The sequence below is a fragment of the Podarcis cretensis genome (genome assembly GCF_951804945.1).
Source record: "Podarcis cretensis genome assembly, chromosome: 6".
In the NCBI taxonomy this organism is placed as follows: domain Eukaryota; kingdom Metazoa; phylum Chordata; class Lepidosauria; order Squamata; family Lacertidae; genus Podarcis; species Podarcis cretensis.
The window spans coordinates 11,597,587-11,619,897 of NC_137175.1; the positions used below are offsets into that span (position 1 = coordinate 11,597,587).

General features: G+C 44.1%; 1 protein-coding gene across 8 annotated transcripts in view; it reads right to left on the reverse strand.

The window, feature by feature from the left end:
• Positions 1 to 22,311, reverse strand: part of CDH4 (cadherin 4) — an 839,962-nt gene that overhangs the window by 16,559 nt on the left and 801,092 nt on the right. For all 8 annotated transcript variants that reach the window (XM_079979074.1, XM_079979073.1, XM_079979079.1 and 5 more), the window contains 3 exons: positions 14,516 to 14,658; positions 7,460 to 7,693; positions 6,223 to 6,456 (listed from right to left, as the gene is read on the reverse strand). In XM_079979074.1, the coding sequence (XP_079835200.1) occupies positions 6,223 to 6,456; positions 7,460 to 7,693; positions 14,516 to 14,658 (611 nt within the window). The remainder of the gene's footprint in view (positions 1 to 6,222; positions 6,457 to 7,459; positions 7,694 to 14,515; positions 14,659 to 22,311) is intronic.

A 22,311-nucleotide genomic window follows, 5' to 3' on the forward strand; every position in this document is an offset into this window, starting at 1 on the left:
TTCTGGCTCTACCTACTATTGGTCTCCTTGCCTCCCATCCTATCAGTCCCAATGGGGAGCAGCCACTGCTGTAAGGAGGGCATAGCTGTCAACTTACAGATTTGAAAATAAGGGACCAGCAGCCAAAATAAGGGACCTGCAGCCTCACCTGTTCCAGGCACTCGAGCCTTCCTGTCCTCCTGCAGTCTGGTCAAACTCATGCTGGTAGCTTCGAGAACACTGTCCAACCAACTTTGTAACCAGAGGTTCAACTGAATAGAATCTGAATCACATGCACCACAAGGCCTATGCAGCCTCAACTTAAGATGGCTCCCCGGTCTGGCTTTGCACTGCAGTTTGCAGCAGCACGTGCAACAAAATGGCGTCCAACATTCAAAAACTCCCTCAGCTTGCATTAACTAGCCACACACAAGGCATGCTAGCTCCACCCCCCAGTCGTTCTTAGACTTCTTATTGGGTGAGCAACACAGCCAAGCAACACAGTTGGAGCCTCCCTCCTCCCTGGCCGGCAGGGAGGGAGGGAGAGGAGCTGCTTCTTTTGAAATTTAAGGGACATCATTTAAGGGACATTTAAGGGACATCTATCAATAAGGGACAGTGGCGGGACATGGCGCTGGAATAAGGGACTGTCCCTTCAAATAAGGGACAGCTATGAAGGAGGGTGGGGAACCTCTGCTCTGTAAACGGCCTTCCAGGCCTCTCTATTTGACCTTCTGGGCTCTTCCCAGGCCATACCATTCTTGAGTGCTTTTGCCTGGCTGGAATTTGTCCTTGAACTATGATAAGGTTTCTTACTTGCCTTGAAGGAGTATGGAGAGGTATGTGTGGGTAGAGAAAGCTCTGACTTTTGCATGGCTGAAATGTAACCAACCATACAAAGGTAAGAGTTACTTTGCTCTGCCCACTTCTACATCAGACCCCATCCACCCCTAGCAGATGACCCCCTTAGGGATGCTTGCAAGGGAATGGGACCATTAGGCCAAAACACAGGTCCCCAGCTTCTGCAATAAGGTCATACTCCTATATGCTGGTCTTGAGGTTTTGCCGTGGATAATTACTTGGGTGCTAAAATGCTACAGAATGGCATTGGGGGAGACTTTATTTCAGAATAATGAGGAATTATTAAGTATTTATGCTAAGGGAGCTCAATTGGAATAGGAGTGTGTGTGTCATCCTGTGTATGCCTCTAGTCAACAGGTTTGGAGGTTTGCTTAATATTGTTCCTAAACCCTGCAAATGCAGAGACGGCGGAAGCATAATGAGAAATCTCCCCCAGGCTCAGACTGGCTTGGCCTGGGAAGAAGCCAAGCTCCTTCGCACTCACCCAGCCCTGCTAAGCAGGAAATGGTTCAGCTTGTTTCTGAATGAATTGGAATTAGGCTGTGTAAACGACATACATTAAAAGCATATGGCACACTCCCCAAGAATCCTGGGACCAAGTAGTTTGCTAAGGCTGATGGAAATTATTATTGTATTATTATGTGGGGTGTGTGGGGTGTCAGAGGAGTGGTATTATCTCTGGTAGGGGGCATATCATGCTCCTTCTGGGGTAGCAGCAACCAGGAAGGAAGGAGGAAGGAAGGAAGGAGGAAGGAGGGAAGGAAGTGTGGCCCCACTTCCAGTTACACAAAATGCCAGGTACAAGTAACACCTGGGAAACACAGTTTCCCGAGGAGCAACTGAAATGGCAAGGGCATATTTCCGAGCCGCAAAGTACAGATTTCAGTGGCATCGCTACACAGCAGAAAAAGTGCAACCTGCTTCTAATTACTTTTCAGTTTTGTTTTGTCCTTTTTTTTAATTAAAAAAAATGGTCACCCAGTTTCAGTATTTCCTTTCATCAGCATGTCACCAAATGCAAGATGGAACACAGAGAGAATGTCTTTGGATGTGCACACTCCAGCAGATTCATATCCAAAGAATCCATTTGGAGGAAGGTGTTTGGCAGGGAAAGCCTCATGCTTGTTGTTGATGTTTCTCTCCCCCCCCCCCATTCCCCCACTCCCTTTTCTCTTTTCCAAGGGCTTTCTGCAATTTCTACCCAACAAAAATTCACTGAAGTGAGGACAAGAAAACCGGACAGCTAATTACAGCCTCCATATGTCAGTTGGCCGGCCTCCCTTCTTTTCTAGCAAAACAAAATTGTTTTCAGAGTGCTTCGCATTTCTTTACCACTTTCCCTCCAGGGCTTTTTTTTGGGGGGGGGAAGGAATAAAACAAAAATGTAACAAAAGAGAGAGATTTCCTCCTCCCTTTAAAAAAGCTCTGTTATTTATGCCAACTATTGAAGCCTTGCCTACCCACCCCACTTTGTCTCGCACAATAAGCAAACTGCCTGATATGAGAAAACAATATTATAATGGCTGGTTTCCTCCCCCCCCCCCCGAAAAAAAAGATATATCTTCTTTTTTGGTCACACTTATAGAAAAACTGTCCCATTAACAGCTTTACAGCTTTCTTGAAAAAGAGGCTTTCAAAAGTGTCAATAGCAGATCCAGCTCAGCCTTTTTTATCCGCTCGCACAAATACACAAAGCTCTATTACTGCTGCTAGGCCTGTTTTTGCTCTGCACAGAGCTTTCTTGAAGCCCATTGTCTTCCTCAGTCACAGTTTTCCCTCTATTGCATTGCTTTTCTCTCCAGTGTCTTAAGAGTCACAGCTTAAGATGCCAAGCACTTGGCGGCTGATGAGGCATTTTGCTGGCGGATAATTTAAATGCCTTGGACAGAACTGACAGGGGACGTGTTGAGGCTTCAGGGCCGGCCCTCTTACTAGGCAAGGTGAGGCAGCTGCCTCGGGAACAGAAAGTAGCCGCAATATGTTGGTGGTAGGAGGCTTATCTATTCAGCTGCATTATTTGTATATTTATTAATTTCTATCCAACCCTCCCCGCCCGAGGAGCAGCACTAAAGCAGCTTGGATGGGGGGGTGGGATGGCTGGGGGCGAAGTTACCGCCAGACCTGAGTTATGACAGTGCTGTGTGATAGCTCTTTATCAGGGCTAAATCCCGCACCCTTCCTAAATTCTGAAAATAAAAATGTAAGTAGGAAAGATCTTCCTACCCCCCCCCCCCCAATTCCATTTTTCACCACCGATATAAGCCTAGGGTGGCTGCCGAACATTAAAAAGTCAATTAGAATGACAATGAATGTAAAAAAATATGTGTTTGCAATAAAATCTGTAATTTAGAACAGGGTAATGGATTTGAAAATGGAAAAAGGGTTCTCCTAAATCAAATGTCTTTCAGCTGTAGTTAATTTCAGTCAACAGAATTTTCTCAAGTGTTTAAATCATACTTTAGACTATGATTTATATGTAGAGTATGCGGGGGGGGGGGAGTAAAAAGACATCTTGTGCTTTATTGCTCCTGTTCCTTCCCATGCAAATTTTTTTCGCTGTGCAAAACACAAAGGGGGAAAAAAGGCTTTAAGAAGCTTTATTACATTCAACATTCTTAAAAAGCAGATGTGTATTTACTGCTCATTATCATCACGTCACTATAAAATTAGCATGTGTATATTAAAAATTGTGCAGGAAATCAAAGTGCTTATTTTGCATGTGTAAATTTGAAGGCTGTTGTCTGTTCCACGTAGGTCTTTTTTAAAAATGCCTGAGCATTTTTGCCATTCCTGGCATGGGACAGTATCATCAGAGAGAGGTCTATGAGATGCTGCTAAAATGCTTCGTAACATGTAGTGGTGCTTACTTATATCGTGATGGCAGAGTTCTCCAGCCACTCTTCCTCTAATTGGTTGCTGCTGGTGGGAGTGAGGAAATGCATAACACGATGTCATCACAATACAGGTAAGCATCTCTAAGGGCCATGGCGAGAGATTGGGCCACTCACTGTTGGGAGATGGGAAAGACTTGATATGGGCTTCTGGTGCTTCTGTTTCTGTAGGTTTCCGTGTTCCACACATAATGTGCAGTGGCACCCTTAAACGGATACCTTAGGGCAGGGGTGCCCAAACTTTTTTAAAGAGGGCCAGGGGCCAGGTTTGATGAAGTGAACATGTGTGAGGGCCGACCAAAGTTGTTGAGCTTTTATGGGATTTTACCCCAGGACATATACTGCCATGGGGGCTGACTTAAATTGACTGGCAAGCCAGATTAGGCCCCCAAAATGGACTTTGGACATACCTGCCTTAGGGTCTGCCATAGAACGGAAATGGCTTTTTCCACCTACCTCTGTTCTCCAGCCCTTGGGAGCCTTGACTTTGAGAACAGAAGAAGCAGTTGGGGAGAGAGAAGAGGAGTTCAGGAATATTTCTTAAAAATAATTTTATATGTTGTGTGTCCTTGTTGCTCAGTTTGAGCCTTTTACATGGTTTTGCATGTTTTGTGGTATTTTACGCGTTGTGACTTGCCATTATTGATTATAGTTTAATAATTCTCCATTGCAATTTACAAACTGTTTAATTATTGTTTGCTGATATTTAATTTTACCATTTACTTTTATATTCTAATGGATTATTGAATATTTCTGAATTTGATATGAGTTGTTTATTTTCAAGTTACTGTGACATTTTCGTATTGGATCAGATTGTTATTATTATGTGTGTGATCTTTGCTGTCTATTTTGTTCTTTTTTTCAGCTTGTAAACCACCTTGTGCATAGTAATATACAAATTAAAAATGAAATGAAATGGAAATCTTGCCTTTAAATTGTGAATGCTAACCAATTAGGCTTCCTACTGCCATCTTGACACTCAGCATTTCCTATTTGTAGCGATTAGTCATGGCAATGAACTCCTGAATAGTTAGAATAGTCATGTGCTACCTGTTTGAAAACTGCAGCTCTTAAGTGCCCACAGCATCTTTGCAAGGGATGAAGATCGGGAGAAAACCAGAGTCACTTGGCCACACCTCTGTCATCTCTTAGCAACCTCGAGTAGGCACCTACAACCACTGTAAACAGCTTAGAGACTGATTTTGTATTAACTGCTACATAAATATATTAACTAAATACATTTATAATAATAAATAGAAAGGGGTGGGGCTTTGCATTTCTGAAGAGCTAGCCCAAAACTGCTGATCTGCTGTAACCTTGAGATAGCTGGGAGCAGCAACTGTGCTGAATGACCGAGAAGATAGTGCCTGAGTGTTGAATGAGGTTGTGGCTCCAATGTGACTCTGTTTTTATGAATGAGAAAGTATTTTATGAAAACGGTGGGCTCTGTAGTGTCTTTGTGTGTAAACAGGGACGCGGGTGGCACTGCGGTCTAAACCACTGAGCCTCTTGGGCTTGCCGATCGGAGGTTCGGCAGTTCGAATCCCCGCGACGGGGTGAGCTCCCGTTGCTGGGTCCCTGCTCCTGCCAACCTAGCAGTTCAAAAGCACACCAAAAAAGTGCAAGTAGATAAATAGGTACCACTCTGGTGGGAAGGTAAATGGCGTTTCCATGTGTTGTTCTGTTTTCGGTGTTCTGTTGCGCCAGAAGCGGCTTAGTCATGCTGGCCACATGACCCAGAAAAACTGTCTGCAGAGCGGACAAATGCCGGCTCCCTCGGCCAGTAAAGCGAGATGAGCGCTGCAACCCTAGAGTTGTCTGTGACTGGACTTAACTGTCAGGGGTCCTTTACCCTTACCTACATCAGCTGATACCTAACTGTCTCAGTCAGAAGCCTCTAGTCAGGACTCTCATGGCAAACCTGGGTCTCTAAACTAACGCAAAGCAAGGAGGAGGGGATCTGTAGCATAAAAGCAGCAAGAAGGAGGGTGTGCTTTAATGCTTCACCCACTAAGTTTCCATTGAATACCATTAGAGGGGGGTCGGAGTTTGAATGCAGTTAAAAAGGTAAAGGTATGCAGGTGGCACTGTGGTCTAAATACTGAGCCTCTTGGATTTGCCAATTGGAAGGTTGGTGGTTCAAATCCCTGTGACTGGGTGAGCTCCTGTTGCTCTGTCCCAGCTCCTGCCAACCTAGCAGTCTGAAAGCACGCCAGTGCAAGTAGATAAATAGGTACCACTACGGCGGGAAGGTAAACATTGTTTCCGTGTGCTCTGGTTTTCATCACGGTGTTCTGTTGTGCCAGAAGTAGTTTAGTCATCCTAGCCACATGACCCGGAAAGCTGCCTGTGGACAAACCCCGGCTCCCTTGGCCTGTAAAGCGAGATGAGCACCGCAACCCCATAATCGCCTTTGACTGGACTTAACCGTCAAGGGTCCTTTACCTTTTTAAGAGCTTGTGTGCAGGTACTTTTGAATTGCAACACTTACTTAGTAAAATGATGATGCATATCAGGATAGCAATGATGGCTCCTGTTCCTAGCCCAGCTGCGGCAACGGCTCCTATGGTGGTGCAGTCTCCGTTTTCATCACAAGGGCACACCTTGACCTTAATGACGGACGTGTTGAACAGAGGAGGGTTTCCAGAATCCGTCACGATGACCGGAACATCATAGACACCAGCTTCCAAGTACATTATTCGTAAACTGAGTTGGGCATAATCACCTGCGGGGAGCAAAAAGGAGATAGCTGCAGCACTGAGGGAGTCATATAATCATGGGGTTGGAAGGGACCATGAGGAATCTTAAGATGTCCACAATGAAAAGTTCCTCCCTCCCCATGACCTATGTTAAGAATATAAGTAGATGTTTGCTGGCTCTGGTCTAGCTCTCTGTTCTCACAATGGCCAGCCAGATGGCTAAGGAAGCCCACAAGTAGGCTTGGGGGATAAATTCAATTTGGTTTGTATTTAAAGGCAAAACTACTGTACCTAGTTCACATTCTACAACACGCTATGAGAACCAAAACACAGTCATCCTTTGAAATCCGGACGTCTTTGAAATTGTTATGGAAATGCAAGGAACTGAATTGAAGTTTGTAGACGTGAGAAACTTAGGGAGCCCATACTGACAGATTTTCCCCATTCCCAGCTGCCACTGAGTGAGGTTTATGATAAGCCAAGCAATGAGGTCAGTTACAGCTGGCTGATTTCAATAGCCTCTCCACTTCCCTCTTCCTATGACAATGAACGAGCCGTCTTCCTACTTTCCCGTCCTCAAAAGCTACTTCCTTGTTAAAGGAGAAAAGGAGGGTGACTTTTATGCAATTACAGCCGGAGGAATGATCATTGATCCTGATTGTGGCTTGTGACAATAAAAATGGAACATAAGGAAGACTGATAATAGCTTCCCCCCCTGGGCTATTACTGATGATTTATTCCCAGTTCAATCCTGATAACGGTGCGTAATTATGAACTGCATTAAAACCTAGAGGGCGGGGAAGCCCACTGCCAATGAAAGCGCTTAAGAGTTCTGCTCAAGGTCCAATCCATGCAATTTCTTATTAACTACCTTGCCTATAATGTCAGCCAGAATGTGGGGTTTAAAAAATAAAATAAATCAAAGGGAAAGGACTAAAGGAAATTTGAAAGGGTGAAGGCTGATCCCCTCCCTTGCTTGCGTTGTGTGCCAAGCTGCAAAAGCCTTTGGGTGTTGCCTGCCTGGTTTACCATTTAGCCGCGTAATGGTCCAGTTCTTCCTGATGGCAGATGGCACACTTGGCAGCTCAAAGACAAAGGGCCCGATGTTTGGATCGATGTCAGCGTCGGCGGCTGTGATGTTGATGACATTCAGGTTTGGCTTTTCACAGATCTGTGCCTCCTTTGGCTGGAGCTCAGGAGCATTATCATTGATGTCAATTAGATAGATCTGGAGTGTTCCAGTGCCGCTGGCCGGGGGGATACCTAAATGAAGGAAGGATCATTTCCGTGAGTGATTGTTAAGGTTGGCATGGAAGTTGCCAGGCAGAAAGAGGGACCTGCTCTCACCACGGCCCCCTGTTTAGAAAGTACAGGAAAAGTCAACTACAGTTACCAAGGCATTGGGACACAGCCACTGAGAGCAAAGGCTAAAGCATTTCAGACTTAAAAAAAAAGTGTAGTACAAATACAAACAGGAGAGACAACATGATACTTTATGAATGGTGTGGAGTAGGTGTATTGAGAAATGGTTTTGGATTTGGTTCAGAACAGTCAAAAGAAAACATTTCTTCCCACAACTTAGGTCATATCCATACCACTATAACAGACATAGCTTCCTCTAAAGAGGCCTGGGGAACTGTAGTTTGCTGAGAGTAGGAAACCCCTCACACAGCTACAGTTCCCAGCAACCTTATGGAATTTCCAATCCCTAAAAGTCATGAAGAAGTTATTTTATGGCAGAAATACTTAGAGGTTACAGTCGTACCTTGGAAGTCCATTTGACTTCTGAAATGTTCAGAAACCAAAGCGTGGCTTCCGATTGGCTGCAGGAAGCTCCTGCAGCCAATCGGAAGCCGTGGAAGCTATGTTGGACATTTGGCTTCCAAAAGAACATTTGAAAACCAGAACATTCACTTCTGGTTTTCGATCGTTTGGGAGCCAGAACATTTGACTCCCAAGGCATTCAGGAGCCGAGGTACAACTGTATCTGTGTCCATTCTAGCTTGGTTTCAGACCTAGCCATGGTACCGAAACTGCCCTGGTTACCCATCTGATGATATTTGTTGGGAGAAAGGGGTAATGAGATCCTGCTCTTTCTCCTTGATCTCTCAGCAGCTTTTGATACTATTAACCATGATATCCTTCTGGAAGTTACTATGAAACTCACTGAATCTTGGGTTAGACACTGCCTCTCAGTCTAATGTATCATATTTACTTGAGTCTAATGCGTCATGGAATCTAATGTGGACTTCAATTTTCAGAACCTTGAAACCAAAAAAGTATTTGCTGGTGAATGTAAATGTGCCATTGTATCTAATGCACGCCTTAATTTTTGCAACATCATTTGGCCAAAGCAGGTGAGCATTGGATTCGAGTAAATACGGTATTTCAAAGGGTCATTGTGCTGATATAATGCAGTTAGGAAGGGAGAACCATGTATGTCACTTTGAGCTCCTTGGAGGAAAGCTGGGATCGAAATGTAATAGCAAATAAACCCAACCAAACCAAACCAAACCAAACCAAACCAAACCAAACCACAGCAACCCAAGATGAACTGGAGCTAAAAGTAGTACAAGCAACAAGTAAGAAATAACCACTCTCACATTAATAGGAAGTGAAAATAACGAATGTTGAAAACATTAAGTCAATAAAAGATTTTAAAAGGGTTATAAGTCCTGGGAGGGGGAAAAAAGGTCTTCACTGGGCAACAAAAACACATTTAAGTAAAGGTAAAGGGACCCCTGACCATTAGGTCCAGTCGCGACCAACTCTGGGGTTGCGGCACTCATCTCTCTTTATTGGCCGAGGGAGCCGGCATACAACTTCCGGGTCATGTGGCCAGCATGACTAAGTCGCTTCTGGTGAACCAGAGCAGTGCACGGAAACGCCGTTTACCTTCCCGCCAGAGCGGTACCTATTTATCTACTTGCACTTTGACGTGCTTTCGAACTGCTAGGTTGGCAGGAACAGGGACTGAGCAACGGGAGCTCACCCCGTGGCGGGGAATCAAACTGATGACTTTCTGATTGGCAAGTCCTAGGCTCTGTGGTTTAACCCACAGCGCCACCTGCATCCCTTAAAAACACATTTAAGGAGGTGCTAAGTGAGCATCTATGGGGGCAACATTCCACAAGTTGGGGGCTATGACTGAAAAGGCCCTATATCTAGTTGCCACCCTCCATACCTCAGCAGAACAGGGGCCCCAGAGGAGGGCCTTCTTGGATGCTTATAAGGCCCAGATAGACACATAGAAGAAGAGGTGTAATTTCAGGCTACCAAGATCCCAAGCCATGTAAGGCTTTCTAGGCTAAAGCAAGCGCCTTTAATTAGGCCCACAGATGAATCGGAGGCCTTCATCTCCTGCTTTGAAGCTTCCAGAGGCATCTGTTGCTACTCGCAACAGAATGCTAGGCTAGGCAGACCTTGATCTGACCCAACAAGGGCAGTTCTTTGAGTCCCAGGTAGTATTGCAGTGAAGGATTTATAGCCACGTATAACAAAGGTGCAAGCTTTCCCCCTTCACACCGCTGGAGTGATGAGAGTAGCTGAAGGCATCAACCATCTCCCAGGCATGTAAATATTCAAGGTTCAAAAAGCATCCTTCAAGAGCAGACACCAGCGGTTCTAACACTGGTCTCCCTCCCCACAGGGGTCCTGCAAGATCAATGGCTAAGCCTCTAACGAAGGGTCAGCTGTGCCAAAGCTGCCAGATCGGGCTCTCGGCTTTGAGTTTGACTTTTATAAAGGTTAAAAGCCATCACTGTCCTGTACAATCCTTTGCAAAACACACACACACACACACACACACACACACAGAGAGAGAGAGATATTCTTCAACTCCCCAGATCTGAATGCTTCAGTAACTTCCCTCTAGTTAGAGGGGGGAAACACACCACTTTTAAATTGTTCAATATTCTTCTTTTCTCCCATCTCCCATCCCCAGTGAACTGCAGACAGTTTTGTTCCAGGCCTCTACCCTGACTATTTCCTCCCAAAGCCTTGCCTGAGTAGTTTTTTTTAAAGCTCATGTTCTTGGCTGTTTTTTTTTTTTAATGCTTTGAAAAGAAGAAGAAATAAATAAAGCAACCCTACTCTTAAAAAAAAAGGAATGAAAAGAAACCTTCCACTGATTCTTCCTGGCTATTTTTATAAAGCTTTCCGTCTTATTCTCCTTGTTTGTTTTTGCTGACTGAAGAGTCTCAGAATCCCCAACGAAGCCCTTCCAATCCCTTTCTGATTATTGTTACGTTAACTCTGCCAACCTCAAGGTCTGGTACTGAAGAAACTTTTCATTCAGCCTGGTGGCCCTGGACAGAAATCCTTCTAGGCTCTGTGCCTTGATCAGGCACTGAGTTTGCTGAACAGTAAAGCGAAGCCCAGGGGTTTTTCCACGACTACCTGCAACCGCTGAGTTAGTTATCATTATGTAGGAATGCTCAAGTGACTCTTCGTCTTACACAGTGCTCAGGTTATGGCTGGCGGGGGCTTAAATCTCATCTATTTATTTTACAACTCACAAACCTCTGAGTTGTGCCTCTAAAAAAAGAAAACTGTCCAAATGTGATGTACATTTAGAGGTGAAACAGTGAAAACAGACATCAAAACCACACCTGAGTTTAAAATAGAACATTTGTTTTTTGACTCGAGCTCAGTTACCAAAACAGTCTTTTAAAACTTGTTTTATTTACTGTTAAAAGGCATCTCTCTCTCTTTTTCAGCCTGCTTTTCGCTGCCTCCTCAAAAACTTCATCTTTTTTACCTTGTTTGTCATCTAAGTCCTAGATGCTGATGACAGAACAGAAGTCTGCAGCAGCTCCGAAATTGCTAGTTTTAAGCGAGATCACAGAGCGAAATACACAGAGGTTTATGATTCGGAGACCCCAATGGTCAGGGACCAGGAAATCTTAGATGGGCACCACGAAAACCCAGTTTCACAGAAGCAGGCAAACTTCAGAACCCATCCCCTAAAACAACAGGTAAAACACCAACACCCCACTCCAAACAAATAAAACAGACATCATTTCCAAGAATAGGCGGCATTCCCTCCCCAAAACAACCAACTCCTCACTAAACAAACAACTCCTTCATTTAACAAACAACAACACAAAACCAAAAACATTATTTTTAAAAAATAAATTGTATTAAAGTATTATTAAATAAAAATAAATATTGAAAGTCAGTATGTATTGGTTGGTTGGCATCTGCCTGTCTCAGGAAACAATGGAGTGTGCCTTTGGGGGTGAAGTCAAACCCTGGAGAATCACAGAGCCTGTTGTGGCTGCAGAGACCGGTAACGCCTAACTGCTGCTTCACACATTGTTTTTGTTGCATGAGCAGTGCTGAAGTGACCTCTCTGGGGTGCAAACGGGGCAGCGGGTATGGCGGTCCTGGGCTGCCCAGACAACGACACCCTTCTTGACCTCTGTTATGTACTGAGTTGAATAGGATCCAAAATGCAGCAGTCTGATTGGTCCTAGAACAATAGGATTCAGAATGCAGCAGTCTGATTGGTTCTAGAACAATGCAGCAGTATGATTGGTTCACAGGAGTCACCCAATCCAGCTCCAGGTGGAAGTGAATCCACAACCTACAGGAGAATCCTGGAATTAGCCAATCACGTGCAGCCCATTGTGTAAATAATGTATATAAAGCAGATATTTTGGGGAAACATTGATTCCTCCCCACCACTATGAGCTGAATAAAGAGCATGAAATCCACTCTCGACTCCAAATATATTTCAACCTCACTGATGTGGTCCAAAGGAAAGCAGAACAATACGTTTGGCACCAGTATATATTATATTGCTATGCAAAAATATCAATAAATTCTGATCCTCACTCCACTGCTACAGTGTGGGGAACACAAGGCAATTGGTCATTTTCCAAGGTGGATCTGATTGTCCTTAAAGCCCTGTTTAGGCATTAAGCCTATGTGTTCTCCATCTCAGGTAAGGGGAGACCAGGACCACTCTTGTAAGTCCCACCTCTTCAATTGCATTCCTCTCCAGGGCTCTGCAGCCCTGTGCATCCTGCAGGGTCAATGGCTGCTGCACAACGAGTCCGCTGCACCATTGTAGGCTCCCCACACAATTCAGAACCTTGACTGCGAGCCTAGGCAAGATCAGGAGGCTCTCAGCCGCAGAGATGTCCAGGATCCAACAAATGGAGAGCTGCAGGCCTGGGTGGCCAGGATCACTGAGGAGCAGGCAGGGGTTAATTGAAACTGCCCTCTTTGCTGGAGGACACATGAGACCAAATGCTTAAACAGGGCTTATGTATACCACCAGTGGTTTCTTGACCCTGGGGGAGAAAAACAACACCCAACTTTGTGTGGGATGTGGCAAGGGTGCTGCGAGACAATGTTGGATACCTCCAAAGGTCTTGTCCAATGCCTCTGATCTGTATAATAATAATAATAATAATAATAATAATAATAATAATAATAATAATTTATTTATACCCTGCCCATCTGGCTGAGTTTCCCAAGCCACTCTGGGTGGCTTCCAACAAAGTATTAAAATACAGTGGTCTGTTAAACATTAAAAGCTTCCCTAAACAGGGCTGCCTTCAGATGTCTTCTAAAAGTCTGGCAGTTGTTTATCTCTTTGACATCTGATGGGAGGGCGTTCCACGAGGCGGGTGCCACTACCGAGAAGCCCCTCTGCCTGGTTCCCTGTAACCTGGCTTCTCTCAGTGAGGAAACCGCCAGAAGGCCCTCGGTGCTGGACATCAGTGTCCTGGCAGAATAATGGGGGTGGAGACACTCCTTCAGGTATACTGGACCGAGGCCGTTTAGGGCTTTAAAGGTCAGCACCAGCACTTTGAATTGTGCTCGGAAACGTACTGGGAGCCAATGTAGATCTTTCAAGACCGGTGTTATGTGGTCTCGGTGGCCACTCCCAGTCATCAGCCTAGCTGCCGCATTCCGGATTAGTTGTAGTTTCCGGGTCACCTTCAAAGGTAGCCCCACATAGAATGCATTGCAGAAATCCAAGCGAGAGATAACTAGAGCATGCACCACTCTGGCGAGACAGTCCGCAGGCAGATAGGGTCTCAGCCTGTGTACCAGATGGAGCTGGTAAACAGCTGCCCTGGACACAGAACTGACATGCACCTCCATGGACAGTCCAAAATGACTCCCAGGCTGCGCACCTGGTTCTTCAGGGGCACAGTTACCCTATTCAGGACCAAGGAGTCCTCCATACCCGCCGCCTCCTGTCTCCCAAAAACAGTATAGTGGTACCTTGGGTTAAGTACTTAATTCGTTCCGGAGGTCCGTTCTTAACCTGAAACTGTTCCTAATCTGAAGCACCACTTTAGCTAATGGGGCCTCCTGCTGCTGCTGCACAATTTCTGTTCTCATCTTGAAGCAAAGTTCTTAACCCGAGGTACTATTTCTGGGTTAGTGGAGTCTGTAACCTGAAGCGTATGTAACCTGATGCGTATGTAACCCGAGGTACCACTGTACTTCTGTCTTGTCAGGATTCAACCTCAATCTGTTAGCTGCCATCCATCCTCCAACCGCCTCCAGACCCTCACACAGGACCTTCACTGCCTTCATTAGTTCTGATTTGAAAGAGAGGTAGAGCTGGCTATCATCCGCATATTGATGGACACCCAACCCTGGTGATAGGATTATAAAATCCCTTCCCTTTCATCCTCGAATTGTTTCTGATTTCCTGAAGGAGCATCTCCTCTTCTGTCCTCAGCTTGGAGCATAATAAGGAGAAGAAACGTACAGCAGACTACATATTTCTCCTGCCCCATCTTTCTACTGGTTTTACACACTCACGTATGGTGAGAGTCTACATCTTTCCTCCCATCCATCTCCTATTTGTTTCTTCATCATAGTCTGGGACAATTTCACGCATTTAATTTATTCTGGCAATCTCCTGTCCCAGCTTCATGAGGTCTTCCTTCCTCTCCCTTTCTACTTTTTTTTTTTTTTTTTTTGCTTTTTTTACTTGAAAACCTGGGGAAAAATATATATCTAACTTACCCTGACAACTCTGTCAGGGCAACATTCCCATTTATGCATCACATTCCAGTATTATTGAAGCATGGATGATGCAGGACTTGGGCCTACCGTTGTCAGCTGCCAGGAACGTAGCCTCGTAGACGTTGTTCTTAATGTAGGCTGACTCGCGATCAAGGATGGCAGCGGTGGTGATCTGACCATTTGTGGCATTAATGTTCAGCCAGTTTGCAGGATCTGACAGCTTGGAGTATCTGCGGAGAGCCGAGAATAAATACATGGCAGTCTCTTCCAATGACATGTCCTGAATATGGCTTGGAAATAAGGCTTGAGTAGTGTTTTGGCATTCTTGGTTTTCAGACTCCCGGCTCTTCATTTCGAAAGAGCACTTAGACATTTAGTCAGGCCTAAAGTGCATGTTATGTGTGAGAGACCCCCCATGACTGGAACTTGCAAGACACACACACAACAGAGTTCTGGGAAGCTGCCAATTTATTGGAACTGTGGCAAGGGCTGGGAAGGAGTGGACGAATCTCTCTATTTTGGTTCCTCTCAGTTGCTCATTTTTCCAATTCTAAATTCAGTTCTCCACATTTTCCATTCACCGTATTTTTCGCTATATAAGACGCACCAGAGCATAAGACACACCTAGTTTTGGGAGGAGGAAAACAAGAAAAAAATATTCTGAATCTCAGAAGCCAGAACAGCAAGAGGGATTGCTGCGCAGTGAAAGCAGTGATCCCTCTTCCTGTTCTGGATTCTGGGATAGCTGTGCAGCCTGCACTCGTTCCATAAGACGCACACACATTTCCCCTTACTTTTTAGGAGGGAAAAAGTGAGTCTTATAGAGCAAAAAATACGGTACTTTTTAAGTCCTCATGAAAATTCACCACTATTGTAGAGCACGTTTATCCCAATGCACCAATTTTCGTCTGCAATTTCTCCTGATATAATGCCTTTTTGTATCTTATCTTTACTAAGATATGCAATTTTAAATGCAAAATTTCCCCTAGTTATCTGCATTTTTGTACACATTACTTGGCTGGAGAACTGCATAGCAAAAATTGGAGAAGCGTGAATTTCAAAGGACAGCTGTGTTTTGATTGGTGTATTGCTTCGGAAAGCACAAATTAGGTAGCTTTGCCTTTAAAAGTGAAATAAATCAACCCCCCCCCGCATTCCTATCTCATTGTACTCTTTCCCAGATCAGAACTGTACTCCCCCATGACTGCCTGCCCTGAAGAGAGAAATTGTGTGAAATGTATTTTCCCCACCCACCTCCATAGAGTAAGCAAGAGCCTGAGGTTGAAAATTTGATGTGGAACAATTCTCAGGTTGCATCTCATTTTAAAAGAAAAAGAAAGAAAGAAAATGTTTGGGGAGCCAATAAAGGATATTATGCCTAATGTGCAGTTTGCTCTTTATTGACAAAATAGGGCCCTATAAATGTTTGGCAATTCTTATTTTGACCTCTGTAACTGCAAAATTTTCCAGGAAAGTCTTCATGCCCTGTTGTCAGGCTTTGGGGGAATTGGCTTCCTCCCCCGTGGCAGTAAATAAGAAGTGATCAAATGAAAGGAACGTCTTACCAGTTAGATTATTTAATAATCACAATGAGAGACAAAGAACCTGTCTACCTAGAATGGCAGTGCTCCCAATTAAGGGACGCTCCCCACTCTATCCCTATTAATCTACGTCACTCCTATGTCTTGTAATCTGAGTTTGTACCTTCTGTGCTTTCTGTTCTGAGACTTTCTGAGTTCTGCTCAACCTTGGACTGAGAGGAGGAATGCTATCCAGAGACTGTGAATCAATCTGTTAACTCTCTCTCTTCCAGTGTTTCTTCTCCTAGCTGTTCCCCATCCAGTATTTCCCAGCTTCTGCCTTCTGAACTGTGCCCCTCTGCAAACCACTGTTCCAAATCTATACTGTCCTCCTGCTCCTGGGAAGATTCAGGATCAGGGGGAGGGGGTGGCTCCCACCATTCCTCCTCATTTCAGCCCTCCTCAGCATGGTCCCTGACACCTGTGGTAAGTGCTGCTTATGGCATGGATACTGCCATGCTAGTGGTAGCAAAAGCATTATTTAGTAATACATGAACAGTAATATAAGCGATCTTCTTGTGATATGAAATGGGCACGACCTGTATATGATTGCGATATACTGATATATCATAATGTCTACAATAAGGATGGAGCTATGTAGAGGCATTGGCTGGCTTCATGGTTTTCCCCATGTTGTGATTTTTGCATAGTGCGCATGCGCGTGCACGCAACCCCCTCCATGATTCATGATATATTTCCAGGTTAAAAATTATGAAACCGACATCACAATATGGACTTCAACATGGTATTCAATGATATATTGCCCAGCCCTAGTTAATACATGCAGAGACGCAGCAGCAGATCAAGACTGTTCAAATCGAAGGAAAGGAAAATGAAAATAATAATAATCTAGAACTTTCATCTAAAAAAATAAAAGTGCATGGGTTTCCAGACACTCTTTATTAGAACTCGTGGACATTCAATGAAGCTGAATGTTGGAAGACTCAGGACACAAAAAAGGAAATACTTCTCCATCTTGATGGCCAACAACCTGGATAGCTTTCAAAGAAAATTAGGCAATTCATGGAGGATAAGGCTACCTATGGCTATTAGCCACAACGCCTGTCTTCTCCCACTACAGTTGCTGGAAGCTACTGGAGGGGAGATCGCTGTTGCACTCAGAGGTTCTCATGGGCATTGTGAGAACAGGATGCTGGACTAGAAGGGCCAGCAAGAATTGTTGAACTCCTGGGGAATTAAACTCTGGCCCTTTTTTTGCTGTTTCGACTGGGCCACTTGAATTGGACCTGTGCAAAATGGCTGGGAAAATCATCCACAAACAATGAAAGAGAGACACAGGCCTTCTAGCACTGAAGTTTGCAAGTGGAAGGAAAGCCGTTCAAGCAATAGCACCACCACCCAATTGTTCTTCTGCTCTTGGACCAGAAAATCCTAAGCTGGGTCTTTCCCACTCCACACAGCTGGGATGTACAGCCTGCATTTGATCAGAAGGCAAACAGTTTTCCGTCTGCACACCTCAGTGCCGCTACGAGCGAGGAAGGGAAATAAGCACCCTTCAAAAGCCCGGGAGCTTCAGAATGAAACAACTAAGAAAAATGGCCTTGTTAGCAGAGACATTCCCTCTGTCCTTAAAGGTTTCACTGCCTGTCCAAAGCCAACAGGCAGAGGCAGTGAGTAACCACCGTCATTTTCTGCTCCAGACAGCTCCATCCCAGGTGAAATATCTCAACCCTCTAATGATTATAAAATGTCACAAGTGATGTAAGTTTAATTGGCCCCGGCTCTTGTTCGACAGTGTGCCCTCCTGCTATGCCAAATATATCTAGCATTTGCAATAAAGGAGCAGACAGATAACCAGTGAGGCTGGGATGCAGGGAGGAGAGTTAGAAACCCCCTTTTCCTTAGGACTCAGCTGAGCGTACTGTGGAGAACACGGGTCCTTTCATTCAAATGGTATTTAAGCTCACCCAGCTGTGTGTTGGGTAGCAGACAGCAGCTCAAACGGATGGTTCAGTGGCACTCTTGTCTCTGGAGTATATGCGTCTCTCAGCCACCATAGAGCATGAGAATGTAAGAAGAGACTGCTGGATCAGACCCAGGACCCATGAAGCCCAGCTCTCTGTTCTCACAGCGGATAACCAGATGCCTATGTTGTCAGCAACTCCCGACTAGTTGCCCGGGAAAGTATAAAGGCAAGGAAAAGTTTCTTACCGTCCTTTTATATTTCAAACTTTACAGAGAGAGGCTATAGAACCCAGCGTCTTGGATAATGGTGTTGTCCCGAGTGAATCTCCACCCCCCACTTTTCTCCTTTTTCCTCAATAGTCACCTCCTCCTCTATGGGTGCCGCTAAGGCCATCAATCTTTGAGCTCTTTGCTCTCCTACTTTTAAGGCTCACCGGGTTCTGGGAGATGCTGGGTCTAGAATGCTTTCTAGTGACAATGTGTCAGCCAGCTGCTGCTCCGGGTCTGTCTGCTCCTCCTCTCCCATTATTTCCCAACTTTCGCCTTCATCTGCCTCTGAGCTGTGACCTCCCGCAAACCTATGTTGTAAGTCTATACTGTCTTCTTCCTCCTCCCTGGAGGAAGATGGGGAGGCAGTCTCCACCATTCCTCCTCCTCTGCCCAGCTCCTGACAGGGAAGCACAACAGCATTGTCCCCACCTGCAATTCCCAGAAGCTGGTATTCAAAGGCATATTGTCTCCGACCACAAAGGCAGAGCATAGCCATCATGGCTAGTAGCCACTGGTAGCCTAATCCTCCATGATTTTGTCCAATCCTCCTTTAAAGATGGTGGCCATGGTTTGACTACGAGCTGGTATAACTACACTTTCCTGTGTCTGTCCTGAATCTTCCAACCTCCAACTTCATCGGATGACCCCGAGTTCTAGCATTATGAGAGAGGCACATGAAAAAGTATGGGGCAATTAATACACGATAGGTGGAATTCAACACCATGCAATAGCAATTGTTCTGTGAGTACAAGCATTTCTGTAGGTAGTAGTGTTTAGCTGTGTCTTGGGTCTGGAGACAATAAACACCTTCTTATTTTGAACCATGTGGGAGAGGAGTTTCCCCCTTAACTGGGGACTCTGGAAGAAGCTGTCTGCTGGGAACAGGAAACTTCTGAAGACTCAACCAGGGCTTGGCTGATACATCACACTGGTTGAGGTGTGGTAAACTACCAACTGACTTTCACAAGTCACCAGCAACCAACATGGTGCCTATTTGACTCTAACTCTCATCATTCCCAACCAGCATGATCGATGGGAGTCCAGCAATATATGGAAGGCACCATGTTGGCTATCCCTATAATATATATTCTTGCAGATATTTCCCTCCACATCTGCACATGATGTATGGTAAAAAAAAAAAAAAAATCCTCTTAGCAGGGTGATCCTATGATAATGTTACCCTGTATTCAGAGAGTTTAGCCCAGAGCATTTTATCACCATGGTAGAATTGGCTACACTGCAAACATCTAGGTCACAAAAGCCTCTCCTCCTTACAGAGGGGAGGAGTTGTGAGCAGGAGCCGTTTCCCGCATTGGCAGAGGGCTGGAACGCCCCCTGCCCAGCTGGCCTGGCTGCCGCGCCACACCCCCAGGTAGCCAACCAACCAGGTGGAGGCTTGGGGGCAGGGTTTTGCCACTCAAACGTTGCTATGGACCTGTGGTTGATCGCCTTGGTTGTCCAAGGGGCCTGGTAGGAATTTTTATCCAACTGGCAAATTGGCACCGGCCACTTGGTTTTCGCCTACCTCGTAGCAAATCATCACAACTTTTTTTTTTTTTTTTTATAATGATTTTTATTAATTTTCCACACATAAAATGAAGAACAATGTAACACAGTATTACTTCATAATCATCGGTTCATAGCCTTTTTTCTTTGACTTCCCCATACCTCCCTATCCCTGCATCCTTGTTTAAAATTCTTTAGCAACCCTTAAGTCCATTGTCTTAGTTCTTTTTCATAAATATTTCTTAAGTTTTTTTGTTTACTGCTGCAATTCTTTACTTCTTACCCCCTGACATCTTAACATTCCTCAATTTTACAATTATTTTTAAGATATATCTTGAAATTCTTCCAGTCCTCTTCCACTGTCTCTTTCCCCTGGTCCCGGATTCTGCCCGTCATCTCAGCCAGTCCCATAAAGTCAATCACCTTTGTTTGCCATTCTTCCAGAGTAGGTAGTTCTTGCGTCTTCCAATACTTTGCCAGTAGAATTCTTGCTGCTGTAGTGGCATACATAAAGAATGTCCTATCCTTCCTTAACACCACTTGGCCCACCATACCCAAGAGGAAAGCCTCTGGTTTCTTAGGAAAAGTCCACTTAAGGACCTTCTTAATTTCATTATAGATCATTTCCCAGAAAGCTTTAACCTTTGGGCAGGTCCACCAAAGGTGGTAGAAAGTGCCTTCAGTCTCATTACATTTCCAACACTTATTATTAGGCAAATGATAAATTTTTGCAAGCTTGACTGGGGTCATGTACCACCGGTAGATCATTTTCATAATATTTTCTTTTAAAGCATTACATGCAGTAAATTTAATACCGGTGGTCCATAACTGTTCCCAGTCAGCAAACATAATATCATGACCTATGTCTTGTGCCCATTTAATCATAGCTGATTTCACCGTTTCATCCTGTGTATTCCATTTTAACAGCAAGTTATACATTCTTGATAAATTCTTAGTATTGGGTTCCAACAATTCTGTTTCTAATTTTGACTTCTCTTTCTGAAATCCTATTTTCCTGTCCTGTTTAAACGTCTCATTTATCTGATGGTAATGCAACCAGTCTCGAACCTTAGGTTTTAGTTTCTCATAACTCTGAAGTTTCACCCTTTCACCATCGTATTCTATAATCTCATGATATTTTGGCCATTTAGAATCCATATTAAGCTTTTTTACTTCCCTAGCTTCCATTGGTGACACCCACCTAGGGGTTTTGCTTTCCAACAAATCTTTGTATCTAATCCAAACGTTATACAATGCTTTCCTTACAATATGGTTTTTAAAACTTTTATACACCTTTACCTTGTCGTACCATAAATATGCATGCCAACCAAAACTATTGTCATACCCTTCCAGATCCAAAATGTCAGTATTCTCAAGAAGTAGCCAGTGTTTCAACCAGCAGAAAGCTGCTGATTCATAGTAGAGTCTTAAGTCCGGCAGGGCAAACCCCCCTCTATCCTTTGCATCAGTTAAAATCTTAAATTTAATTCTGGGCTTTTTGCCCTGCCAGACAAATTTTGATATATCTTTCTGCCACTTCTTGAAACAATCCATCTTGTCCACAATCTGCAGCGTCTGGAATAAAAACAGCATTCTAGGCAATACATTCATCTTAATAGTAGCGATTCGGCCTAACAAGGAAAGTTTCAGCCTTGACCATATTTCCAGATCCTTTTTAACTTCTGACCAACATTTTTCATAGTTATCCTTAAATAAATTCACATTCTTAGATGTTAAGTTTACCCCTAGGTATTTTACCCTTTTTGTTATTTCCAAGCCTGTTTCATTCTGAAAACTCTCTCTTTCTTCCATTGTTAAATTTTTTTCCAACACTTTCGTTTTTTGTCTGTTCAATTTAAAACCTGCTACTCGACCAAATATTTCAATTAGTTCTAAAACTCTTTTAGTGCTAATGTCTGGCTGTTGCAAGGTCAATACTAGATCATCTGCAAATGCTCTTAATTTATAATGTCTAACTCCGACCTGAACTCCTTTAACCAACTGGTCCTTTCTGATCATGTTTAACAAAACCTCCAGGACTGATATAAAAAGTAAAGGGGATATTGGGCAACCTTGTCGTGTACCTTTTTCTATAGGTATTTCTTCTGTTACCACGTTATTTACAATTAATTTGGCTTTTTGTTGAGAATATATTGCGCCTATACCGTTTTCAAAACCTTGACCTACCCCCATCCCTTGGAGATTCTTTTTCATAAATGTCCAACAAATGTTGTCAAAGGCTTTCTCCGCATCCACAAAAATCAAAACTGCTTTCCTATTAATGTCAACGTCCAGCAGCTCCAAAATGTCTATAATGTTCCTCACATTGTCTGACATATGTCTACCTGGGAGAAAGCCTGTTTGGTCCTTATGAATCTCTTCTGCCAACACTCTTTTCAATCTTTTTGCCAAAATGTCTGCAAAAATTTTGTAATCCACATTAAGTAAAGATATAGGGCGGTAGTTTTTAACTTGGTTCTTCTCAGTCTCTGTTTTCGGTATAAGTGAGATGAAAGCCTCTTTCCACGATTCAGGTGCCTTTTTCCCCTTCAAAATTTCATTGCAAACTTCCTTCAATGGTTGTATCAGCCATTCTTTCAG